General features: G+C 50.0%; 1 protein-coding gene across 4 annotated transcripts in view; it reads right to left on the reverse strand.

Annotated features, from left to right (window-relative positions):
* Window positions 1–21,821, reverse strand: part of ECE1 (endothelin converting enzyme 1) — a 119,357-nt gene that overhangs the window by 43,020 nt on the left and 54,516 nt on the right. For all 4 annotated transcript variants that reach the window (XM_074975917.1, XM_074975920.1, XM_074975919.1 and 1 more), the window contains exons 3-7: window positions 17,849–17,990; window positions 16,579–16,791; window positions 4,196–4,320; window positions 2,303–2,449; window positions 2,004–2,069 (exon numbers count right to left, since the gene is read on the reverse strand). In XM_074975917.1, coding sequence (XP_074832018.1) covers window positions 2,004–2,069; window positions 2,303–2,449; window positions 4,196–4,320; window positions 16,579–16,791; window positions 17,849–17,990 — 693 coding nt within the window. The remainder of the gene's footprint in view (window positions 1–2,003; window positions 2,070–2,302; window positions 2,450–4,195; window positions 4,321–16,578; window positions 16,792–17,848; window positions 17,991–21,821) is intronic.

Here is a 21,821-nt window from a genome sequence, read left to right on the forward strand (position 1 = left end):
TGGGGCCTAAAGAGGGAGTCATCCCTGGGGACTTGGCCACTAGATAATTCTCCATCAACTGGATGGCTGCCATCATATTTCCCGGACAGTTCATCACCCACTCCCTTCCCCCAGAGGGCAGAATCTGGGTGAACTGTTCAAGCAGGATCTGCTCAGCTACCTGCACCCCAAACTTTGTTTTGGGCTTCAACCACCTCCAGCAGGCATCCTGCAGCTTCTGGGCAATGTGGTGGGGTCGGGCTCCCGGGTCCCATACGTCCCCCCAGAAGCGCTGGTGGAAAGTCTCCTCCGAGATATCCGAGGCATCCAGGATTGCTGCCTTGACCTGGGCATAGTCCTGAGCAGCTACAGCGTCCAGTGCCCAATAGGCCGTCTGAGCGACCCCCGTCAAGTAAGGTGCCACGATGGCCGCCCACTGCCCTCGGGCGCACTGGGCTATGGTGGCCACTCTCTCAAATGTCTCCAGGAATGCCTCTTGATCACCCTCCGGGCCCATCTTTGTGAGTTTGATTGGTGCCGGCGCAGGCGCTGACAGCTCATCTGGGGCTCAGGGTTGTAGCAGGGAAGTCACCTGCTGCATCAGATGTTGCTGGTGGGCTGCTAATTCCCCAATTAGCTGCTGCTGCTGCTGGGCCATCTGTTGGAGCTGCTGCTACTGCTGCTGGCTGGCCTGTTGCTCCACCATCCTCTTCAGCAGGGGCTCCATTGCTTCAGTGGTTTGCCCTTGCTGGGTCTATGGTTGGCACAGTAGGATGGCTGGGGCCTGGGGTGTGGGTCTTCAGCCCCACCTGCGAGTCTGTTGCCTAAGTTTGGGGTGTGGCCTCAAAAACCTAGTTTCCCCTGTGGTGGGAGAGGTTTCCCTGGCAGGGGCTTCCCCCCGCTTTGTACCTGGGAGAGGGTCCTGAGGGTCTGCCCTCCGGCGGCCAACCAGTTGGCAGCTGTGCCTCGGGCCCTGCTGCCTCAGAGCCAGCTCCTGCCCCTTGGCTGGTCAGTCTTCATTTGGGCTGGCTTCGCTCCCTTTACACCCCTCCAGGCCTGACACTGGCTGCAGGTGAACCGAGGTGGGGCTGATTGGGCCAACAGGCCCTGTTTAACCTTGGCTTTGCTCTCACCCTCTTACAGAGGGAAAGGCCTAAATTCACTCCGCAGGATTCAGCCTGAAACCTGTCACCTGTGACAGCTCTGTTGGGACAGAGATAATAGGTCATCTGGGTACTCAGCAATGGAGAGACTCTCTGCCTTGCCTGTGGTTAATCTATTATCCACAAGAGGCTGGAAATAAACCCTCCCTGTGTGACCCATCGACTCTTCCAGCTCACAGGGCAACGTTTGGCCTCCTGCACAGTACAGTCAATAGAATGCTGTCCGCTTTCCTTCCTCCACATCTGCCCACTCTCCTGTCCTGTCTGCAGGAGGCAGGTGATCGTGGCAGGGGATTAGCTCTCTCCAGGTCCTCAGTCAACAGATGCCATCCCCAGGAACCTCAGCACATCAAGTCAGAGATGCTCAGAGAGGACAATCTGGTCTGTGTCCATAAAGTTAACACCTCCCAGACATCTGCTGCATAGGCCCTGGCAGCTGTAGTCACAAGGAAGCACCACTCACCCCAGGGTACTTTTCCTCGGCCAAAATCACTTCCAAGCATCTGCCAGCCTGTTCTCCTCTCCCTTTTCATTTACCATCCAGCAGCTCACAGAGAGAGCACGGAGGTGGAGCAGCAGCTACAGCTCAAGAAGTTCTGTGGCAGAGCAATGAGGTTGCCAGCCTGAGGTGCAGTGAGCAACTAGAATTCCATCTCCTTTAAAATGCCAATGTCAGCTCACGCCCTCTACCCATGGGGAAGGATGGTGGTTCCTGTGCTGAGAATGAAGGTGAATAATATGCACAAAAGCTTTCTGGTGCTCAAATGTGTGGATCCTGCAGGGAACAGGGGTTGCATAGCCCTTATTTGCTATCCTGAGTCCATGCTGCAAGGAAGCCTATGAGAGGAGACAGGCGCTTACCTTCTCGTTCTCTGTTTTGTTCAGGTAGTAATCTCTGGAAGGTAAGCCGAGTCCTGACTGGTCTACCTGAAGAGCAAACGGAGCAGGAGTGACCATGGTGCACAGAAGAGAGAAAGATAGGAGAGTGGCAATGGTACAAGCAAAGCCCCTGTAGCTAAGTGACTCCGCTCTCACTAGAGGGGGTATGCTGCACAGTTATCCCAGTGAAACAAGACCATGCCAAGTGAGGAAAGGACCCAACTGTCTTTCAGATGAACAATGTCAGTACCTTCACCCAGGAACAAGGCTGTGCTGCTCACCTGGATGACGTTGCTGTTGGAGTTCTTGGAGTCAGCGCTCACATAGACAGAGAAGAAGGGCGAGGTGCGGTAGTGCGCTGTGACCTCCTGAAGTGTCCTGTTGAAATTATCTTTGTCCCAGGGGCCTGTGATATTCCAGCCACCAAGCTGGGAAAAGAGACCCCCAGGCAGATGGGTGAAAATAGGCCCTAGAGATGCAGCAGTGGGATCTTATATCCTGCAAAGGAGATGGCTCAAGGGACTGGTTGCACCACCCAGAGCAGAGCAAAGGAGACGAACTCATGACACCATGGCTCAAACATGGACTGCCAGTGGGATTTTTAGAATGGCCAGAATGGTACTTTCTGCTTTGAGGAGTCTGTAGCCTGACTCCTCTCCTACTCCTGCCCTGCTGTGCAAAGCTGCAAGTCTTCCCACATGAACAAAGGGCCAGTCTGCACTTCTGCTGAGAACAGACATGCTGAGCCTGTGCTTAAAGTGCTCTGGTCATAGACGGGCAAAACCAATTCTGAACAGGCAGCCGATTGCTGAGGGGTGCAGAAACTTCTGGGGACCCCTTCTCTGGTTAACTGCTATCCTTCTTGTCCGCCTCCGGAGCGACACAGAGCTCATGGAGGCAGAGCACAGTGGGCTGGGGCTAGGTCACTCTGCTTCCTGCCACCATACTGAAGTGGAAGGATCCAGCTGGGAGATGACGGTGGAGCAGAGCAGGCTGTTGGGTTGCTCTGCTTCGCGCCACCATGGCAAATACAGGGGGCCCACCCCTGCTGCTGCCCCAGCGTGGGCTCTCCAGGAGCCCTCAGGTCACTTCTCTTGGGGGAGGCATGCAATAGGGGCAGGAGGTGGGAAGAGGAGCAGGGGTGGGAAGAGGTGGGGCAGAGCTTGGGGGGTATGAGGTGGAAATGGGGCAGCGAGAGTGTGGACCAAAGGAAGAGGTGGGTCTGAGGCAGAGATTGGAACAGGAGGTGGTTGCCGCAGGTCCTGCGCCCTCCCCCGGCTGGGTCGGCCCTGACTGGCTCTTATACAGATTTCAGCTTCACAGCTGGCTTCTAGAGGCGCTGAAAACAAGACTGGAAAAACTACCACACCGTGAATATTGGACCCCTTGCACAAGGGTTAGAGCTTGCACCCATGACCTATAGGATGTGCCAGTAGCAGAAAAACCAGGCGACCAGGCAGTGAGGCACAGCCGTTTCTAATAGGTGTGCTTCTCGAGTGGAAGACACTCACTCCCCTCCTCTGCCAACTCTGTAGATTGATGGCACCCACAAACCACACAGTACAGCACCCCCTTGGGTTAGCCAGAAAGAGTTCATGTCCTAGGCGGACATATGTCCTGCTTGAGAGTCTCTTGAAGAGCAAGGAGGAATGACTCACTGAAGCCCTGAACACTGAAAGTATCGGGGTGAGATTTTCAAAGGCACATATGGCAGCTAGGCATCTAACTCCCATGGTCAGTCACCTCAATGCCATACATGGCTTTGGAAATCATTCTCCCACTTTGCACTCCTGAACATCCAGAAGACAGGACAATGCAGACACCTTGAACTAAGGATACACCAGGTTAGCCCTTTAGGAGGTGACCTCCCTGAAGGTGGAATGGCCCACGCAGGGCAGCTGGACAGTCATGGTAAATGCCCACAATATCAAGGTAAGACAGTCATTCCCACTCCAGGTCATTTAGCTTGCACTGTGCAATTCTTAGAGATGCACACTGGCCATATGGGGGCTTACGTCTACAATGGGACTAAATGTGGAGGTCCTGGCAGAGGGAGTGTCCAGGAGCCACTATGGGAACCTGCAGCTGTGCCAGTCCCAGCTATCAGTGCTGTAGAAGCTGGTGTACAAAGGGTGGAACCCACAGGCTCTTCAATACCTGTAACAGAGGATTACCTTCTCAATCAGCTCCATCAATGGCTTGGCCTTCAGCTCTTCGATCTTGGTCTCGTTCATGCAGGACTGGTAATAGCGCCGAGCCTTGTGCTCAGCCTCACTTGACATGTTTGCTGTGGTGTTTTCTGCAAGAGAAGCCAAGAATGGGGCTATGGAGACTCCATCTGAGCCAGTTCCATGGTTCCATATCACCCAAGCACCACGGTTAAGAGGGACAGCTTGTGCTGCGTAAGAATAGCAGTGCCTACACACCAATGAAGGAGATGCTGGTGCTCAAGCAATTATTCTACATTCATAAGTGATGCGGCAAGCCCACGGGTGCCGCAGAGGAGGAGTACTGCACATATTAAGCACAGAACAGGGAACCCTCTCCTAGGGTTGCCAGGTGTCTGGTTTTTGACTGGAACGACTGGTTAAAAAGGGATGCTGGCAGCTCTGAACAGCATCTCTGACAGGACCATTAAAAGTCCACTTGGTGACGCAGGCAAGCTCCCTACTTGGCTCTGCACAGCTCTCAGGAAGCTGCTGGTATCTCCTTCCAGCTCCTAAGCAGAGCAAAGAACATGCACGCTGCCCCAGCCCCAAGAACCAGCTCAGCAGCTCCCACTGACTAGGAATGGTGTCCGATGGGAGCTGAGGAGGCAGCACGGGCATGCACAGGCAGAACCATATGGTTGAGCCTCAGCCTAGGAGCCAAAGAGAGATGCTGGCAGCTTCCCAGGAGTTGCCTGAGACTCTAATCCCCAACCCTCTGCCTCAGCTCTGGGCCTTCTCCTGCACCCCTAACCCTGGCCCAACAAAAATGTTAACCCAGGGACCAATCCCTGCAACAAAACATGTTGCACCTCTGCAGGTACCTATCCTAAGGACCTATCCTCATCAGCCATACCACTGAAGGCTTGTTCACCTGCACTTCCACTAATGTGATCGAGGCCATCATGTGCCAGCAATGTCCCTCTGTTATGTACATGAGACAAACAGGACTGTCTCTATGCAAAGGAATAAATGGACACTAATCAGACATCAAAAGTGGTAACAGACAAAAACCAATAGCAGAGCATTTGAACTTCCCTGGACACCTAGTTGCAGACTTGAAAGTTGTTATTCTTAAGCAACAAAACTTTCTAAAACAAACAGACTGCAGCCTGAAACTGCTGAGCTGGAATTCATATGCAAATCTGACACCAGCAGAATAGGTTTGAATAGAGACTGGGAATGGCTCTCCCCCTACAATAAGTAATTCCACCCCCCACCCACCTTCTCATCCCCGTTGAAAACAGATCACATCCACTCTGATTGAACTGGCCTCATGATGAGCACTGTTGTAACACTCCCATCCCTGTATGTATGTTTTTAGCCCTGCCATCTGATCCTTTTACTTCATGCATCTGACAAAGTGATCTGGCAACTCTCCAAAGTTATGCCCTCAATGGCTACATCTACACTATCCCAAAACATCAAAATAGCCATGCAAATGGCCATTTCGAAGTTTACTAATGAAGCGCTGAAATACACATTCAGAGCCTCATTAGAACGCCGGCGGCCGCGGCACTTCGAAATTGCTGCGGCTCGTCACTGAGCGGCTCATCCAGACAGGGCTCCTTTTCGAAAGGACCCTGGCAACTTCGAAATCCCTTTATTCCCATCTGCTGATAGTCACAGATTTTATAGAAAAACTGGCTAAGGATTTACTTACCTCTTTACAGAACACAAGAACTTGAGTCACACAAGGGGTGAATAGGCAGCAGATTCAAAACAAACAAGAGCAAGTATTTCTTCATAGCCCACCTGTGGAACTCTGCCTGGGGATGTTGTGAAGGCCAAAACTATAACAGGCTCCAATAAGAACCAGATACATTCATGGAGGACAGGTCCATCAATGGCTACTAGACAGGGTGGGCAGGGATCCAACACCATGTTCTGCCTGTCTCCCACCTATGTTTGCCAGAGGCTGGGAATGGGTGATCACTCAAAAGCCTAATGCTGGGCATTCTTGGAAGGCAGGACACTATGCTAGATGTACCATTAGTCTGACCCAGCATGGCCATTCTGATGCTCTTATACAGAATTCAGATGTAATGTAATCAGTTCAAGCCCCCACGTCACCACTCCCCTCACAGAACACAGAATCATAGAATCCTGGGGCTGGAAGGCACCTCCGAGGGTCATCTAGTCCAGCCCTCTGCCTAAAGTAGGATCGACCCCAACTAAATCATCCCAGCCAGGGCTTTGTAAAGCTCGGACTTCAAAACCTCTAGGGATGGAGATTCCACCACCTCTCTAGGCAACACATTCCAGTGCTTCACCACCCTCCTGGTGAAATAGTTTTTTCTAATATCCAACCTACACCTCCTCCTCTGTAACTTAAGACAATTGCTCCTTGTTCTGCCTTCCATCACTACTCAAAACAGCCTCTCTCCATCCACTTTAGAGCCCTCTTTCTGGAAGTTGAAGGCTGCTATCAAATCCCTCCTCACTCTTCTCGTCTGCAAACTAAATAAGACCAAATCTCTCAGCCTCTCCTCATAGGTCATGTGCTCCAGCCCCCTCATCATTTTAGTTGCCCTCCGCTGAACCTGCTTCAATGCATCCACATCTTTCTGTATTGGGGGCGCAGAACTGGGTGCAATACTCCAGATGTGGCCTCAGGAGTGTCAAATAGAGGGGAATAACAACTTCTGTAGATCTGCTGGCAATGCTTCTCCTGATGTACCCCAATATGCAGTTAGCCTTCTTGGCTACAAGAGCACACTGTTGACTCATATCCGGCCTCTCAGCTGCTGTAATTCCCAGGTCCTTTTCTGCTGCACTACTACTTAACTAGTCAGTCCCCAGCCTGTAACAGTGTTTGAGATTCTTCTGTCCCAAGTGCAGGACTCTGTCCTTGTTGAACCTCAAAAGATTTCTTTTGGCCCAATCCTCCAATTTATCTAGGTCACTCTGCACCCTATCCCCACAGTCCAACGTATCTACCTGTTCTCTAGCTTAGTGTCATCTGCAAATTTGCTGAGGGTGTCATCCATCCCCTCATCCAGGTCATTGATAAGGACGTTGAACAATTTTGGCTGTAGAACTGATCCTTGACGCACTCCACTTGAAACCGACCACCAACCACCCACAGAGCCATTGATCACTACACATTGTGCCTGACCGTCTAGCTCCCCATCTATCCATCTTACAGTCCATGCATCCAATCCATACTTCCTAAACTTATGGGCAAGAATATTGTGGAGTCCTGATGGGGTCTTGATACAGTAGATTCTGTAGACTAGCTTTGCAGAAAACTAAGCCCCTCCACACTGGACAGGGAAAGATGGAAGGAAATACCGAGGGAGGTATCAGACACCAACAGACGCTGAGCCCATGGTTGTTGATGATGATGATGATGGGGTCACCCTCTCCAAAGAATTAGTACCAAAGTAAGAACATACATTAAAATTTTTAAACCTAACCAGTGTCTCTTAAATGACTTGCCACACTCTGTCAGAACGTGTTAATATTAGAGCTGAGTGGGTCTAATATTTGATTTTTCTTCTTTTATATAGGAATAAGATGCAAGGCTCCTGTCAGCTAATTGCTAAGTACCTATCCCTAAATCAGAGTTTTTATGTGCCAAAGTAGTCCCTGGAATCACAGTTAAAATTCCTCCACACCCCACCAAAATCTGAAACGATGCCCCTCTTCATCTGCTGCTGCTGGAGGCTATAGGGGCATTCACAGCTCAGCAATTCCCACCTGTTAGCACAGGGTGCTAATTTGTACCTGTGACTTGCCTGGTTCCAGCTACCATCACTGCTGGAAGAGTGAAACAGGGAAACAAAAGTCCTTTCCCAGACATCCTTGAAGATTTTGCAGATGGAATGGCTCCCTCTGCTGAACTGACCAGAGGGCTGAGGCAGGAGGGCAAGCTAATCTGGCCTCCTAGCAGCTCCGCAGGGGACAGCAGGGCTGGGCCCAGAGGTGGCATCCCTGGCAATCCTGGGGACGGGGGGCAAGGGACAGGGAGCTGGCAGCCCCCAGCAGCCCTGTGGAGCTGGGGTACTAGAATACCCCAGCTGCTCTGCATGGAGCTAGGACTGGGGAGCCAGTGTCCTGTGGCTGCCCCATGTGGGGATGGGGAGATGGTTTTGTGTGGGGCCAGAGGTGGAGTCCCTGGCAGTCCTGGAGGGGGCAAAGGATGGGGAGCTGGCAGCCCCAACAGCCCCACAGAGCTAGGGTGCTGGAGTCCCCCCTCTGCCCCACATGGAGCCGGAGAGGAGAGTCTGCTGCTGCTGTGAGCTGTGTCAGGACAGCAGGGGAAGCCAGGGACCAGCCAAATTCCTTATTCAGGACCACTGAGGTCCCAAGGGTGCTGGCCCAGGGAGGTGGAACCTGTACTTGCATTGTGCTCCGGGTGTTAGGTTTCAGTCAGATCTCATTTACTGTATGTGCATAACAAGATCCATAGGTCTGCAAGCAGCTCCTTGAAAGACAGATAATAAACTCTTTCTCAGGCCAGCAAGAGATACTTGGGCAGGCCTTAAAACTGAAGCCATAAAAGAGTAGTTCTGCTCTGAGCGGCCATCCAGTAGTCAAAGGGGCAGGTACACATATGGTCTCCCTCCGATTTAGTGATCACAGTTTGAGAAACTTTATAGGCAATTGGAATCCATAAGGGAACATCCTTTAAGTATCCCAACCTCCCTTAAAATTATAGGGACGAGAACTAGAACACGCTCTATAGGGAACAATTTTGTACCGGTATTTCTGGACTGGATAGATGGCCTGGCCCAACAGATATTTCATGTTTCTTAACTTCTACAATCTATTAAGGCTCCCTCCCCTAAAACTGCAACACCCTAAATCCTATATTGGGGTGGGAGGGCCAGAGGAAAGACCTACTGAATGCAGCACTGCAGCATGCAAAGCAGTGACACTGTCCACGATGACATCTACATTCTTTCCAAACAACAGAATGTGAACTCCTACTGCTGTGTTGTGGCAAAAAGCAGTACTAGAGAATCCCTGCATGTATCAAAATGCAGCAAGTCAGACCTGGGAGCAAATTTTACCCCTCTATATAGTGTTGGTGAGAAGGAATGCTGCCGCCACTTCTGGGGTCCATATTTTAAAAAGAACATTGAAAAATTGCAAAAGGCAACAGAACAGAAGCATATAAATGATTAGAAAGATGGACACAATGCCTTATGGTGTGAGATGGAAGAAGAGCCAGCTGTTTACATTTTCAAAAAGGAGTGCCTTAATATGAACAAGTATCGGAGGGGTAGCCGCGTTAGTCTGGATCTGTAACAGCAACGAAGGGTCCTGTGGCACCTTATAGACTAACAGAAAAGTTTTGAGCATGAGCTTTCATGAGCACAGACTCACTTCATCAGATGTTGGTCTCGGAAATCTGCACAGCCAGGTATAAATAAGCCAGAGCAAGGCTGGGCATAACAAGGTTAGCTCAGTCAGGAAGGGTGAGGCTTACTGCCAGCAGTCAATCTGGAGGTGTGAACACCAAGGGAGGGAAAGCTGCTTTTGTATTTAGCCAGCCATTCAGAGTCTTTGTTTAAGCCTGAGCTGAGGGCGTCGAATTTGCAGATGAATTGTAGCTCAGCAATTTCTCTTTGGAGTCTGGTCCTGAAATTTCTTTGCTGTAGGATAGCTACTTTTAAGTCTGCTACTGTGTGGCCCGGGAGATTGAAGTGCTCTCCTACAGGTTTTTGTATATTGCCATTTCTGATATCTGATTTGTGTGCATTTATTCTTTTATGTAGAGACTGTCCAGTTTGTCCGATGTATATAGCAGGGGGGCATTGCTGGCACATGATGGCATAAATTATATTGGTAGATGTGCAGCTGAATGAACCCACGATGGTGTGGCTGATCTGGTTAGGTCCTGCAATGGTGTTGCTGGTGCAGATATGTGGGCAGAGCTGGCAACCAGGTTTGTTGCATGGATGGGCCCTGAGTTAAAGTGACTGTGGTGCTGTGTATAGTTGCTGGTTAGGATTTGTTTCAAGTTGGCAGGTTGTCTGTGGGCAAGGACTGGTTTGCCTCCCAAGGCCTGTGAAAGTGGGGGATCATTGTCCAGGATGGGTTGTAAATCCCTGATGATGCGCTGTAGAGGTTTTAGCTGAGGACTGTAGGTGATGGCTAGTGGTGTTCTGTTGGTTTCTCTCTTGGGCTTGTCCTGTAGTAAGAGGCTTCGTGGCACACGTCTGGCTCTGTTGATTTGTTTTTTCACTTCCTCAGGTGGGTATTGCAGTTTCAAGAATGCTTGGTAGAGATCCTGTAGGTGTTTGTCTCTGTCGGAGGGGCTGGAGCAAATGCACCGTGGTGTTCAGGAAGTGGATCTCCTGTGTGGACTGTTCCAGGCTGAGGTTGATGTCGGGGTGAAAGTTGTTGAAGTCCCAGTGGAATTCCTCCAGAGTCTCCTTCCCATGGGTCCAGATGATGATGATGTCATCAATGTAGCGTAAGTAGAGACGGGGTGTTAGTGGATGAGAGCTAAGGAAGCACCGTTCCAGGTCAGCCATGAAAATATTGGCATAGGGCTCATCTCCAAATTCGACGCCCTCAGCTGAGGCTTAAACAAAGACTGTGAATGGCTGGCTAAATACAAAAGCAGCTTCCCCTCCCTTGGTGTTCACCCCTCCAGATCAACTGCTGGTAGTAAGCCTCACCCTTGCTGACTGAGCTAACCTTGTTATCCCCAGCCTTGCTCTGGCTTATTTATATCTGGCCCTGCAGATTTCCAAGACCAGCATCTGATGAAGTGAGTCTGTGCTCACGAAAGCTCATGCTCAGAACTTTTCTGTTAGTCTATAAGGTGCCACAGGACACTTCGTTGCTGATATGAACAGGTTCACAAGACGCAAACACCACTACTAATGGGCCTTTAATCTAGCACAGGCAGAACAAAGGACTGTAAATTAAATCCAGATATATTTAAGTTCTAAATAAAGCACACACGTTTAACAAGAAGAGCAAGTAGCCATTGGAACCAACTCCCAAAGAGAGTGGTGGATTTTTCAGCTTAAATTTCCAAATCAAGCCTGGATCCATTCTGGAAGCTGCTTTAGCTAAAACCAATTTTTGGCCTCATTACAGGGGTAAGAGAGTGGAATACTTTGGCCAGAGTGATGCAGGAAGTCAGACAAGCTGACCTAATGGTCCCTTATGGCCTGAATTCTACAGAAATAACCTTATTGGTCATAGCCGAGGCAGCCCACAAGAAAGGCTGATGTAACAGAGTTAGTGTAGCTTCAAATCCCTTTAGAAATTGCCTCACACCCATCCTTCCGTTAGTAGGACAGGCAGGCAGCTAAGAGGACTGTTGGGGTGGGGACGAAAATGTATCAAAAAGGATAAGGACAATGGAGAATATAAATGATTTAAATGCTCCCCCTTAAGGAAAAGAGAAGATTTCATGTGTTCTAATCAAGTGAACCATTCGGTTTACGAACTCATCTAGAAAATCAAGATACAAGGAAGGTTGCAGATCAATAAAAATAATAATAATAATAATAAACAGACTCCTCCTCAACCCTTTAAGGCTATGTTTGCTTGCAATATATAATTCAAACACTAGATGGCTGTGTGTGATGCACAGTGCTCCAGACAGGGTGCCAAAGGCCCAAGTAAACAAAAAAGATAAAGCTGGAACCCAGGCTGGGTATGTAAAAAAACCCTGTGACTGACACTTAGTGCAGTAAACTCTCAATTTTACAGACCCTGATTTAGCTGACTTTGGACACAATGGAAGTCCATTGGGTCTGTAAAATCGTCCCCTCCTGGTGCAAAAAAAATTAAAAATCTTACCACGAGTGCAGCCTGGAGGAGCCGCCAAGCATACACAGCAGGGCCAGCAGTGGCTCCTCCAGGCCGTGCAGCCGTCCCTCCAGCTGCGTGTGGTGAGGGAAAGCAGCTCTAGCCGTATGGGGCAAGGCAGCTCCAGACACGTGGCAGGGCACCTGTAGCCATGCGTGGCACGGCAGCTCTGGCCATGCAGAAAAGCAGTTCCAGCCGTGCGGCAGGTGCCTCCAGTGACTTGGCAGGGGCGGGCAGCTCCTGCACTGACGGCGGCTCCAGTGAGTGGCAGGGGGTTTTTTGGAGGGAGGAGGCTGGGGCTGAGGGCAGTAAACCCTCACATGTAACGGACGTTCTGGAACAGCAGACAACCTTCTTCCCCAGTAGCTCACTATATCGAGGGTTTACTGTGCTTTTAATTAGGTCCCTCCCGCATGCCCATTTTCACAGTCTGGTGTACAGTGGAAAACACGATCCATTTTCTTCACAAAGAGATTCTAGAAAAAGTGTTTTCTTTCTCAGATGTCATTTGGTACATTTGGGTTGAGGAATGTGGCTGGAAGGGGTGAGCAGGGAGGGAGCAGGGAGAGCAGAGAAGAGAGAGGCAGTGGGAGGAGAGGCCTGGGCAAAGTGGTGGTGGAGCTTGAGTGGAGCAGGATGGAGCAGACATGGGGCCAAATGCTGGGGAGCTGGGCTCCCCAAGCAGCAGCTTCACCCACTGCCCACCCACTGCTAGCTCCGAACCATGTAACTCCGCTTCCCACCTCTGCCAGTGTGCGTGTGGCGGGCAATTTCTCCTGCTAGCACTAGGCTCCCTGCCAGTCCCTGAGCCCCACAGGAGCCTCCAAAGCACAGGGCCCTGGGGCAGTCGGCCAAACTGCCTGTTTCTGCTCCCCAGCTGCTGTCCATTTGTCCCTCTCCATACAGTACTGGGAGGACGCAAGCCTTTGTGTGCTCTTTTCCTCGCGTGCCACCTCTGCCCCAGCTGAGAACCTCCGAGTTAAAGAGCACGAACCGCAGTGAGTGTATGCAAGAAACACCTGTTCCTGGTGCAGGCTGGAAGTCAGAAGAGCTTCAGCTGTTGACCTCTGGTGTCAGCAAAGCTGACATCTGTTCCAAAGTGCAGCCCTTCTCTACTCCTGGCCGGATGCAGCTTTGTGAGCTGACGGCTGAGCTCGGAGTAAGGCTGCTAAGGAAAAATAGGAACCAGACAAGACAGCACTACCTGCAGCTGGGTGCTGATTGCTCCCTGGGCCTTTATCCTCAAGCCCTGCTGATCTTGCATACTCTCCCCACATGAAAGGAGACGTGGAGAAATTGCATCTGTACAGCTGCAGTGGGTGGGGGGAGAGGCAATGTGCAGACTTAAAGCAAACAAATGGGGACTTTTTGGTGCCATTGAATTTAAGGACCAGCCTGGTTCTGAGGATTAGCTGCAGGACAGTGAGGAAGTTTTGGCTTCACTGGAGAAGTGTGGCATGAGGCTGTGTTCTTGTAGGCTCTGACCCACAGCAAACTGTAAGGGTACATTTTGCATTTGATTTCAGGGTCACAGTTTACATTTCACATCCAAAATGGACTAAAAGGGGACATGGCCTCAAGCAGAGCATTTCTGTACAGGATTCTATCAAAACAAACCAGCAGTCATGTAGCACTCTGAAGACTAACAAAATAATTTATTAGGCGATGAGCTTTCATGGGACAGACCCACTTCTTCAGATCTATAGCCCTATCAGAACAGACTCGATATATAAAGCACAAAGGTCCAAAAATCGTTATCAAGGTTGTCAAATCAGATAGAAGAGCAGAAAGATGGGGTGAGGGGTGGGGAAGCTAAGCATTAGGGCAAACATCAAAATATGTAAAAGAGTCCTTATAACAGGTCAGTATTTGCTGTCCCTGTTCAAACCAAGTATTAAATGTATCAAATTTGAATATGAATGTTAGTTCCAAATGTTCTCTCTGTAGACGGTTGTTGAAGTCTCTTTTCTCCAGAACGCAAACTCTCAGGTCTTTAACAGAATGGCCCACTCCATTAAACTTACTGGCTGACAAGTTTGTGTATTTGGAGATTTTTGATGTTTGCTCTGTGTCCATTCATTCTTTGGCAGAGCGTTTACAGTTTGCCCAATATACCTAGCATGTGGGCATTGCTGGCACATGGTGGCATATATGATGTTAGCTGAGGAATGGAGAATGTGCCCAATTCTGTAATTAATGTGGTTAGGTCCAGTGATGGTATCTCCAGAATAGATAGGTGGACAAAGTTGGCAGTGGGGCTTGTTGCAAGGAAAAGTTCCAGGATTAGTATTATTGTGGTATAGCCTATGATTGCTAGTGAGAATCCTCATAAGGTTGGGAGGTTGTCTGTAGGAGAGAACAGGCCTGTCACCTAGGGCCTTCTGGAGTGTGGCATGCTGATTTAAGATAGGTTGTACGTCTATAATGATGCGTTGCAGTACTTTGAGTTGGGTGCTGAGGGCCCTGAAGCCTTTGCTACTTTCTCAGCTACCCCAGCAAGACTGAGGCTGTGACACCATGCAGTAAAGTTGCCTGCCCACAGCTGAATGTAGGACATGAAGTGGGAAAGACCTCTTACCCCACCCACATACCCACAGGAAAATGGATTTGTAGCTGGTCAGCTGTGACAAACCCACCAGATGCTAGACTGGTGTGCATGAAAGAGCACAAGCTAGGCCTGGCATCCAGAGAGGAGATCTACAACGCTCAACAAGAGGAGCTCAGGCTAGTAGAGAGTAGGCTTCTGACTGGGCCTCCAAATTGTAGCTCTGCTTTGGGCAAGAGCTCTTCCCTGGCCAGACACCAAGAGGCTTCCTTAGCCAGGAGCATCTGGAAGCAAGGACAGACAATCCTGGCCCCTTAAAACAAATTGGCAGTTTCCTCATTTGGCTGCCACCATGATTAACGGAACAAAGAGGCTCTCAGTGCAGCCTGGGGAAAGGGGCCTCAAATCTGCACTGCAAACTTTCCTCGGCCCTGACAAAGCGAGGAGCACAAAAGGCCAAAACTGCTGGAGACATAAAGAAAAAGCAAACACAAGACAGATCCAATTTCCAGCTGATCCTGCAGATGCCACAACCGAGCTGTGGGATCACAGACTGCCCTGGCTGCAGCTGGCACAGGAGAGAGGCAAACCCCTTGGGCAGCTTCAGGTGCACAGCATATGACAAACACTCCCTTCAGGTGTGGGCAGGGAAGTGCCCACATTTCAAAGTTTAAATCACAGAACTGTAGTGTTGCTTAGGGGAGCCTAATGTTTTATGGAATTCCCCAGTACCCCTGGTCATCAATGCTCCCATCGGGAGCTGGACGATGCTCCCCTGCAGCTCAACCCCCATGCTGTAACAGAGTTTCTTCCACCAGCACATGATTCTCAGTCCCCCAGAGACACTCTCTCTCTCTCTCTCTCTTTGGACAACCTGTCTCACACACTGGGGCCATAACAGACAGAATCTTTCTAATCAATGGGAGCAACTCTGGGGTTGCACCACACACTCAGACCTGCAGCCTGCAAAGACACTGATGCTGGATCCCCCTAATTTAAGAGAGTGGGGGCTGGCAGTTGAACTTTTCATAGTGAGGGGATCTCGGCTCTGAAACATGTTGGGTATTTGGGTCTTCAAGGCATGCTGCTTGCACCTCTGTCTCCAGCAATGGCGGGACATGGGACATGTAACAAGCTTCTGCGCAGAGGGCTTAGGGATAGATGGAGGTGAGTGTGGGGGAGGGAGCTGTGTATTTTCTAAACAATTCAGCGGGGAAGGCTGCTGGTTAATTTTAGTTTTGTCACACGTTGGGACACCTACTTCTTTGGATAGGGGGCTACTTTTATTACTGTTGTGGGTATGATTTTGTCACAGTAAAATTCAGTAAATTCACAGACCAGCCATGGTAAAAATGCACCAAATCGGGGCCTGATCACAGCAACCCAAACAGACCTCCAGGCCGGATGGCCCACTGAGGTGGGTAGGGTTGGATGTGGTGCTGCCTCCCTGAGCCCCACTGTCTGGGGCTGAGGCTGAAGAAGTCACAGACATCATGGAATCTGTAACCTCCACGCCCAAATCCAGCAGCAAGAGGGGGAAAAAAAGCCTTTGCCCTCTTGTCAATGGCACTGAGCACTGCAATGACTCCCCCGAACCCCCCATCTCATCCTGTGCCCTTCTGCTATTGGAAGTGAAAGATCCCGGAGCCATGGAATGCCAAGCAGAGTTTCCTTCTGGCAAAGCTTGCTCTGGGAAGTGATGCCTCAGGGCTGGTCTCGTCCAGCCGCAGAACAGGTACATGCAGGAGGACCCCACAGAGCAGGGTAAAGAGATTGCTTGGCAGCGCTTGCTTCTCAGCCAAGCCTGTACATGGCAGAGTGCTGCTCAGATGGCACAGTTCTCTGAGGAAATGTAACTGTCACCTATCTCAGAAGAAGCAGGATCTTTACTGGGACAGCCTGGCCAGATGAGGAGTCAGCATGCCAGAGTCATAAGCAAGGATCATCTCCCCAGTCCCAGGACTCCTTTCCCACTACAGAATGGTCACCTTGCCTCACAAGTGCTACGCAAGACGACACTCACCTAGAAGGTGCTTCATGACTGACTGGTTGTGCTCCCAGAGGTTGTTGAAGGTGCCCCAGCGTGAGTGGCCATCAGGCACAGGGTTTGCCTTCATCCACCCGCCGCAGGCATACCTAAAGAAATCGTCGCAGGGGTTCACTGTCCGGTCCAGAGAGCTCAGGATGGAGCTGGTCACGGAGATGCATGTTTCTGTCAGGCACACCTTGGGTGACCCTAGAAGGGAAAGGCAGAACATCAGACCCCAGGCCATTGTGGAGGCATCTGAACAGTTTGGCCTGGTGCCTTGGGTTGAAGGTAGAGTGCACTGGGAAGGGCCTGGCAGGCAGGCAAGGCCTGTGACAAACCCAACGGAACAAGACACTTCTTGTTTCTGGCACATGTACAATTGGACCTTCTGGCTACATCTCTTGGGCTGTGTCTACATGAGCTCCCAACTTGGAAGGGAGCACGGCAAGTAGGGTGTCGAGAGGTTACTAATGAAGTGCTGAGGTGCATATGCAGCACTTTGTTAAGCTAATTCTCCCCCGCGGCAACTTCAAAGCGGCAAACTTCCATTTTGAGGAGTAAAAGGACTTCGAAGTAGCCTGGGCACAAGCACCCGCAGGTTAGCCATGGCGACGTGCAAGGCGGCACTTCGAAGCTTCCCTTCCAAGTCGGGGGCTCGTGAAGACGCAGCTTTGGTAAATTATTCTCATTCCTTAGTTAGGGAATCAGGTGCCTTTAAAAACGGGGGTTGGGAGCAGGGAAGGGGCTCTCAAGATATCCTACAGCAGCCCACTGCAGGGGCAAGCAATGCTGGAGGAGAGGGCTTAAGGTTTGTCCTGTTTTACCACAGTTCCCCTTCTCACCCATGCCAGCAACAATCGGGCTGACTAGCACCAGTGAGGGCTGCTCTTTGAATTCACATGGGGACGGCATGGCACACACTCTTTACACACCTTGAACAAGGTCTACATGGCAGCCTTGGGTTATATCCCTCTGTTTCCCCTCCCCCATCTCCACAGGAGTGCAGTGCTTGTCCAAGAATTGCTTGATGCCACACGAATGGAATCTTCTTTCCAGCCACATTTCCTTCCTCAGCCTCTCTCAGCCCTGTCCCAGAAAGATCCTTGCAGCAGGGGAAAGCCATTGAGTCAAGGCCTTGGCGGGTGGGTTTTGTTATCAGAGCTGCTTTGCAAGGAGCTCAGCTGTAACCCTGGGCTCACATCAGTGCTCTGCACAGTTCCCCTGCAGCTCCCATGCCTAGGGCCCAGGCAAAGTAAGGACTTACTGTCTCGGTACTGGAACCCCAGAGCTAAGAAACATGCCAAGAGGCTGAGTGCCAAAACCACAACCAGGACCAGGAGACGCTTCTCAACGTGGGTGCGCTCTGTCCAGCAACTCCTGCTGCTCCCAGAGCCACGGAAATTTACCTAGGGAGGGAAAAGGAAGAATCAGTCCAACTACTCGCTCCCCACAGGGACATCCTTTCCACTATGACGCTATCCACTGAACGGGGGTCTAGGAAGGAAAACGTCTTCCATTCATGTTTTCCTATTTCTATAGGCTAGTGTATCAAGTGACACTGTTCAGACTCCCCCTGACCCCTGTCCGCAGATGTGCCAATCACAGGAGGTATCTGAGGTAATTTATTTAAAAATTATTTGAAAACTTGTCACTAACTCCTCAGACAACAGGAGCTGTTAGCTCTACTGCATGCAGACACTACCACACAGAGATTGCTCTGAGATTGCTTGGTACAAGTACTGAAAGACCCGACCAGAGGTCGTGCACAGCTCGACCTGCTGCTTACAAACAGGGAGGAACTAATAGGGAAGGTAGAAGTGGGGGACAACCTGGGAAGCAGTGATCATGAGATGGTAGACTTGGGTCCTACCAAAGGAAGGAAAGACAGCAGTAAATTACACGCCTTGGACTTCACAAAAGTAGACTTTGACTCCTTCAGGAACCTGATGGGCAGAATCCCCTGGGATGCTACCATGAAGGGAAAAGGAGTCCAGGAAAACTGGTGGTATTTAAGGAAGCCCTACTGAAGGCACAGAAAGAAACCGTCCCAATGCGCAGCAAGAGAAGTAAATATGGTAGGAGACCAGACTGGCTTAATGGGGAAATCCTTGGAAAAAAGGGAGGTTACAGAAAGTGGAAAATGGGACAGATGTCTAGGGAGGGGTATAAATGTATAGCTCAAGAATGTAGGGCAGTTATCAGGAAGGCGAAAACGCAACTGGAATTGCGACTCATGAGGAATGTGAAGGATAACAAGAAAAGTTTCTACAGGCATGTTAGCAAGAAGAAGGTGATCAGAGGGGGCGTGGGGCCACTACTGGATGAGGGAGGTAACCCAGTGACAGATGATATAGGGAAAGCTGAAGTACTTCATGCTTTCTTTGCCTCTGTCTTCACGGACAAGGACAGCTCCCAGACTAATGTGATAAGTGATGCATTGTGGGATGAAGGTGGACAGCCTTTGGTGGGGAAAGAACAGGTTAGGAGCTATGTAAAAAAGCTAAATGTACATAAATGCATGGGCCTGGACCCAATTCATCCTAGGATTCTGAGGGAGTTGGTGTATGCTGTTGATGAGCCCTTGGCTGTTATCTTTGAAAAGTTGTGGAGATTGGGAAAGATGCCAGACAATTGAAAAAAGGCAAATGTAGTGCCCATCTTTAAAAAAGGGAAGAAGGATGATCCAGGGAACTATAGGCCGGTCAGTCTTCAATCAGTCCCTGGAAAAATCATGTAGGGGCTCCTCAACGAAGTCATTTTGAGGCACTTGGAGGAGGAAAGAGTGATCAGGAATAGTCAGCATGGATTCATGAAGGGCAAGTCATGCCTGACCAATTTGATTAGTTTCTACGATGAGCTAACTGGCTCTGTGGATGGGGGAAAATCAATGGATGTGATTTATCTTGATTTTAGCAAAGCTTTTGATACGGTCTCCCACAATATTCTTGTCAGCAAGTTAAAGGAATGTGGATTGGATAAATGGACAGTGAGATGGATAGAAAGCTGGCTAGAAGGTCGGGCCCAGCAGGTAGTGATCAACGGCTCAATGTCGGGACGGCGGTTGGTTTTTAGTGGAGTGCCCCAAGGTTTGGTTCTGGGTCCTGTTCTGTTCAACATATTTATCAATGATCTGGATGAGGGGTTGGATTGCACCCTCAGCAAGTTTGCGCATGACACTAAGCTAGGGGGAGAGGTAGATATGCTGGAGGGTAGGGACAGGGTCCAGACTGACTTAGACAAATTGGAAGACTGGGCTGCAAGAAATCTGATGAGGTTCAATAAGGACAGGTGCAGAGTCCTGCACTTGGGCCGGAAGAATCTCAAGCAATGTTACAGGCTGGGGTCCGACTGGCTCAGTAGTAGTTCTGCAGAACAGGACCTGGGAGTTGTAGTGGACGAGAAGCTGGACATGAGGCAACAGTCTGCCATTGTAGCCAAGGAGGCTAATGGCATATTAGGTTGCATCAAGAGGAGCGTTGCCAGTAGATCCAAAGAAGTGATTGTTCCTCTTTGTTCGGCTTTGGTGAGGCCGCATCTGGAGTACTGTGTGCAGTTCTGGGCCCCCATTTAAAGGAAGGATGTGGACACACTGGAGAGGGTCCAGCGGAGGGTGACCAAAATAACTAGGGGGCTGGAGCGTATGACCTATGAAGAAAGATTGAGGGAATTCAGACTGTTTAGTCTGCAGAAGAGAAGACTGAGGAGGGACTTGATAACAGCCTTCAACTTACTGAAGTGAGGCTGCAAAGAGGCTGGAGAGAGGCTGTTCACAGTGGTCACGGATGGCAGAACACGGAACAATGGTCTCAACTTGCGGTTGGAAAGGTCCAGGTTGAACATTAGGAACAACTTTTTCACTGGGAGGGTGGTGAAGCATTGGAATGGTCTCCCCAGGGAAGTAGTGGAGTCTCCATCCCTGGAGGTGTTTAAGTCTCGCCTTGACAAAGCCCTGGCTGATCTGATCTGATGGGTTTCGTCCTGTCCAGGGCAGGGGGCTGGACTTGATGGCTTTTTTAGGTCTCTTCCAGCTCCATTATTCTATGATACGTCACTTGCAGGTCCGCAAAGCTCCAGATCCTTTGGGGAGGGCTGACAGAAGGAGCCCGTGCACAGTTTGTGACTGGAAACAACTCAGCACTGACCAGAAACCCTCACAGGAAGGGAGGCACAATGAGAGGAAACACAACCAGAACACTGGAAATTGGTTGGAAATTGGAATATTTCAGCCTGTCTAGAGCAGGGGTGTGCAGGGGGGGGGCCTTCTCATGTGTGGGGAGGGGGGTGAAACTTCATAAGGGGAGGTGTAGCGTGACCAGCTGCTGGATCTCAGGGTCATCCATCTCATCACCAATGGTGAACTAAGTTACTGTGTGTGTGTGTGTGTGTGTGTGTGTGTGTGTGTGTGTGTGTGTGTGTGTGTGTGTGTGTGTGTGTGTGTGTGTGTGTGTTCACATTTATATACCAATTAATAATGGTTTTACATTTTACGTACTTAGTTTCTTTCATGTGCCAAAGGTTTTTTTATTAATTATTCTTATTCTTATTATATATATCAATTAACATACCTGAAATTTCCATCAGCTTGGATTACATCAGACAGGTTGCGGGGGGGTGGGTGGAGGGGACTTAAAAAGTTTGCTCACCCCTGTTCTAGAGCTACCATCACCTGCCCCCAGTCAGACACGTGCTGGGGCAGTTTTTACCAGCCAGCTGAGCGAGGAGGAGCTCAGCTGGCTTTCAGACTCAGCTTCTTTGTCTAGCAGGCTCTCCAAGCCAGAGGCGAGTGCACTTTTTGTTACCTCCCTGCTATTCCCTAAGCACTTCCCATTGACTGGAAGGGCCACTGTGTTCAGTGCAGTACACATACAATTCCTGCAGTGGAGGGCTTATAATCCTGAGGATCATGTGTTAACTCTGGCATCGTGGACTAATTCCAAATGGGAAATTGCCCACATGAGACTATTCGTTGATAAGAAACTTTTAATGAATCAAGCCTCTTGCCCTTTTGCAGGTAATTTGCAAGTAGACCAATTTTTACACATCTTTTTTCAACTGACACTTTACAGGAACATATTGGAGTTCAGCCTGTGTGGATAGGAAAATATTTGCTGCTGTTTATCTCTGTGGCATGAAGCCCGATGAGGTTGTTTCTGTTCCCTGTGTAACAAACTAATGGAAATGATGTGGGAAGAAATCTAAGAGGGTGGCACTTAGAGCTTTTGTTCTGTCCCTGTACA

Source organism: Carettochelys insculpta, chromosome 23 (assembly GCF_033958435.1).
Source record: "Carettochelys insculpta isolate YL-2023 chromosome 23, ASM3395843v1, whole genome shotgun sequence".
Lineage (NCBI taxonomy): Eukaryota > Metazoa > Chordata > Testudines > Carettochelyidae > Carettochelys > Carettochelys insculpta.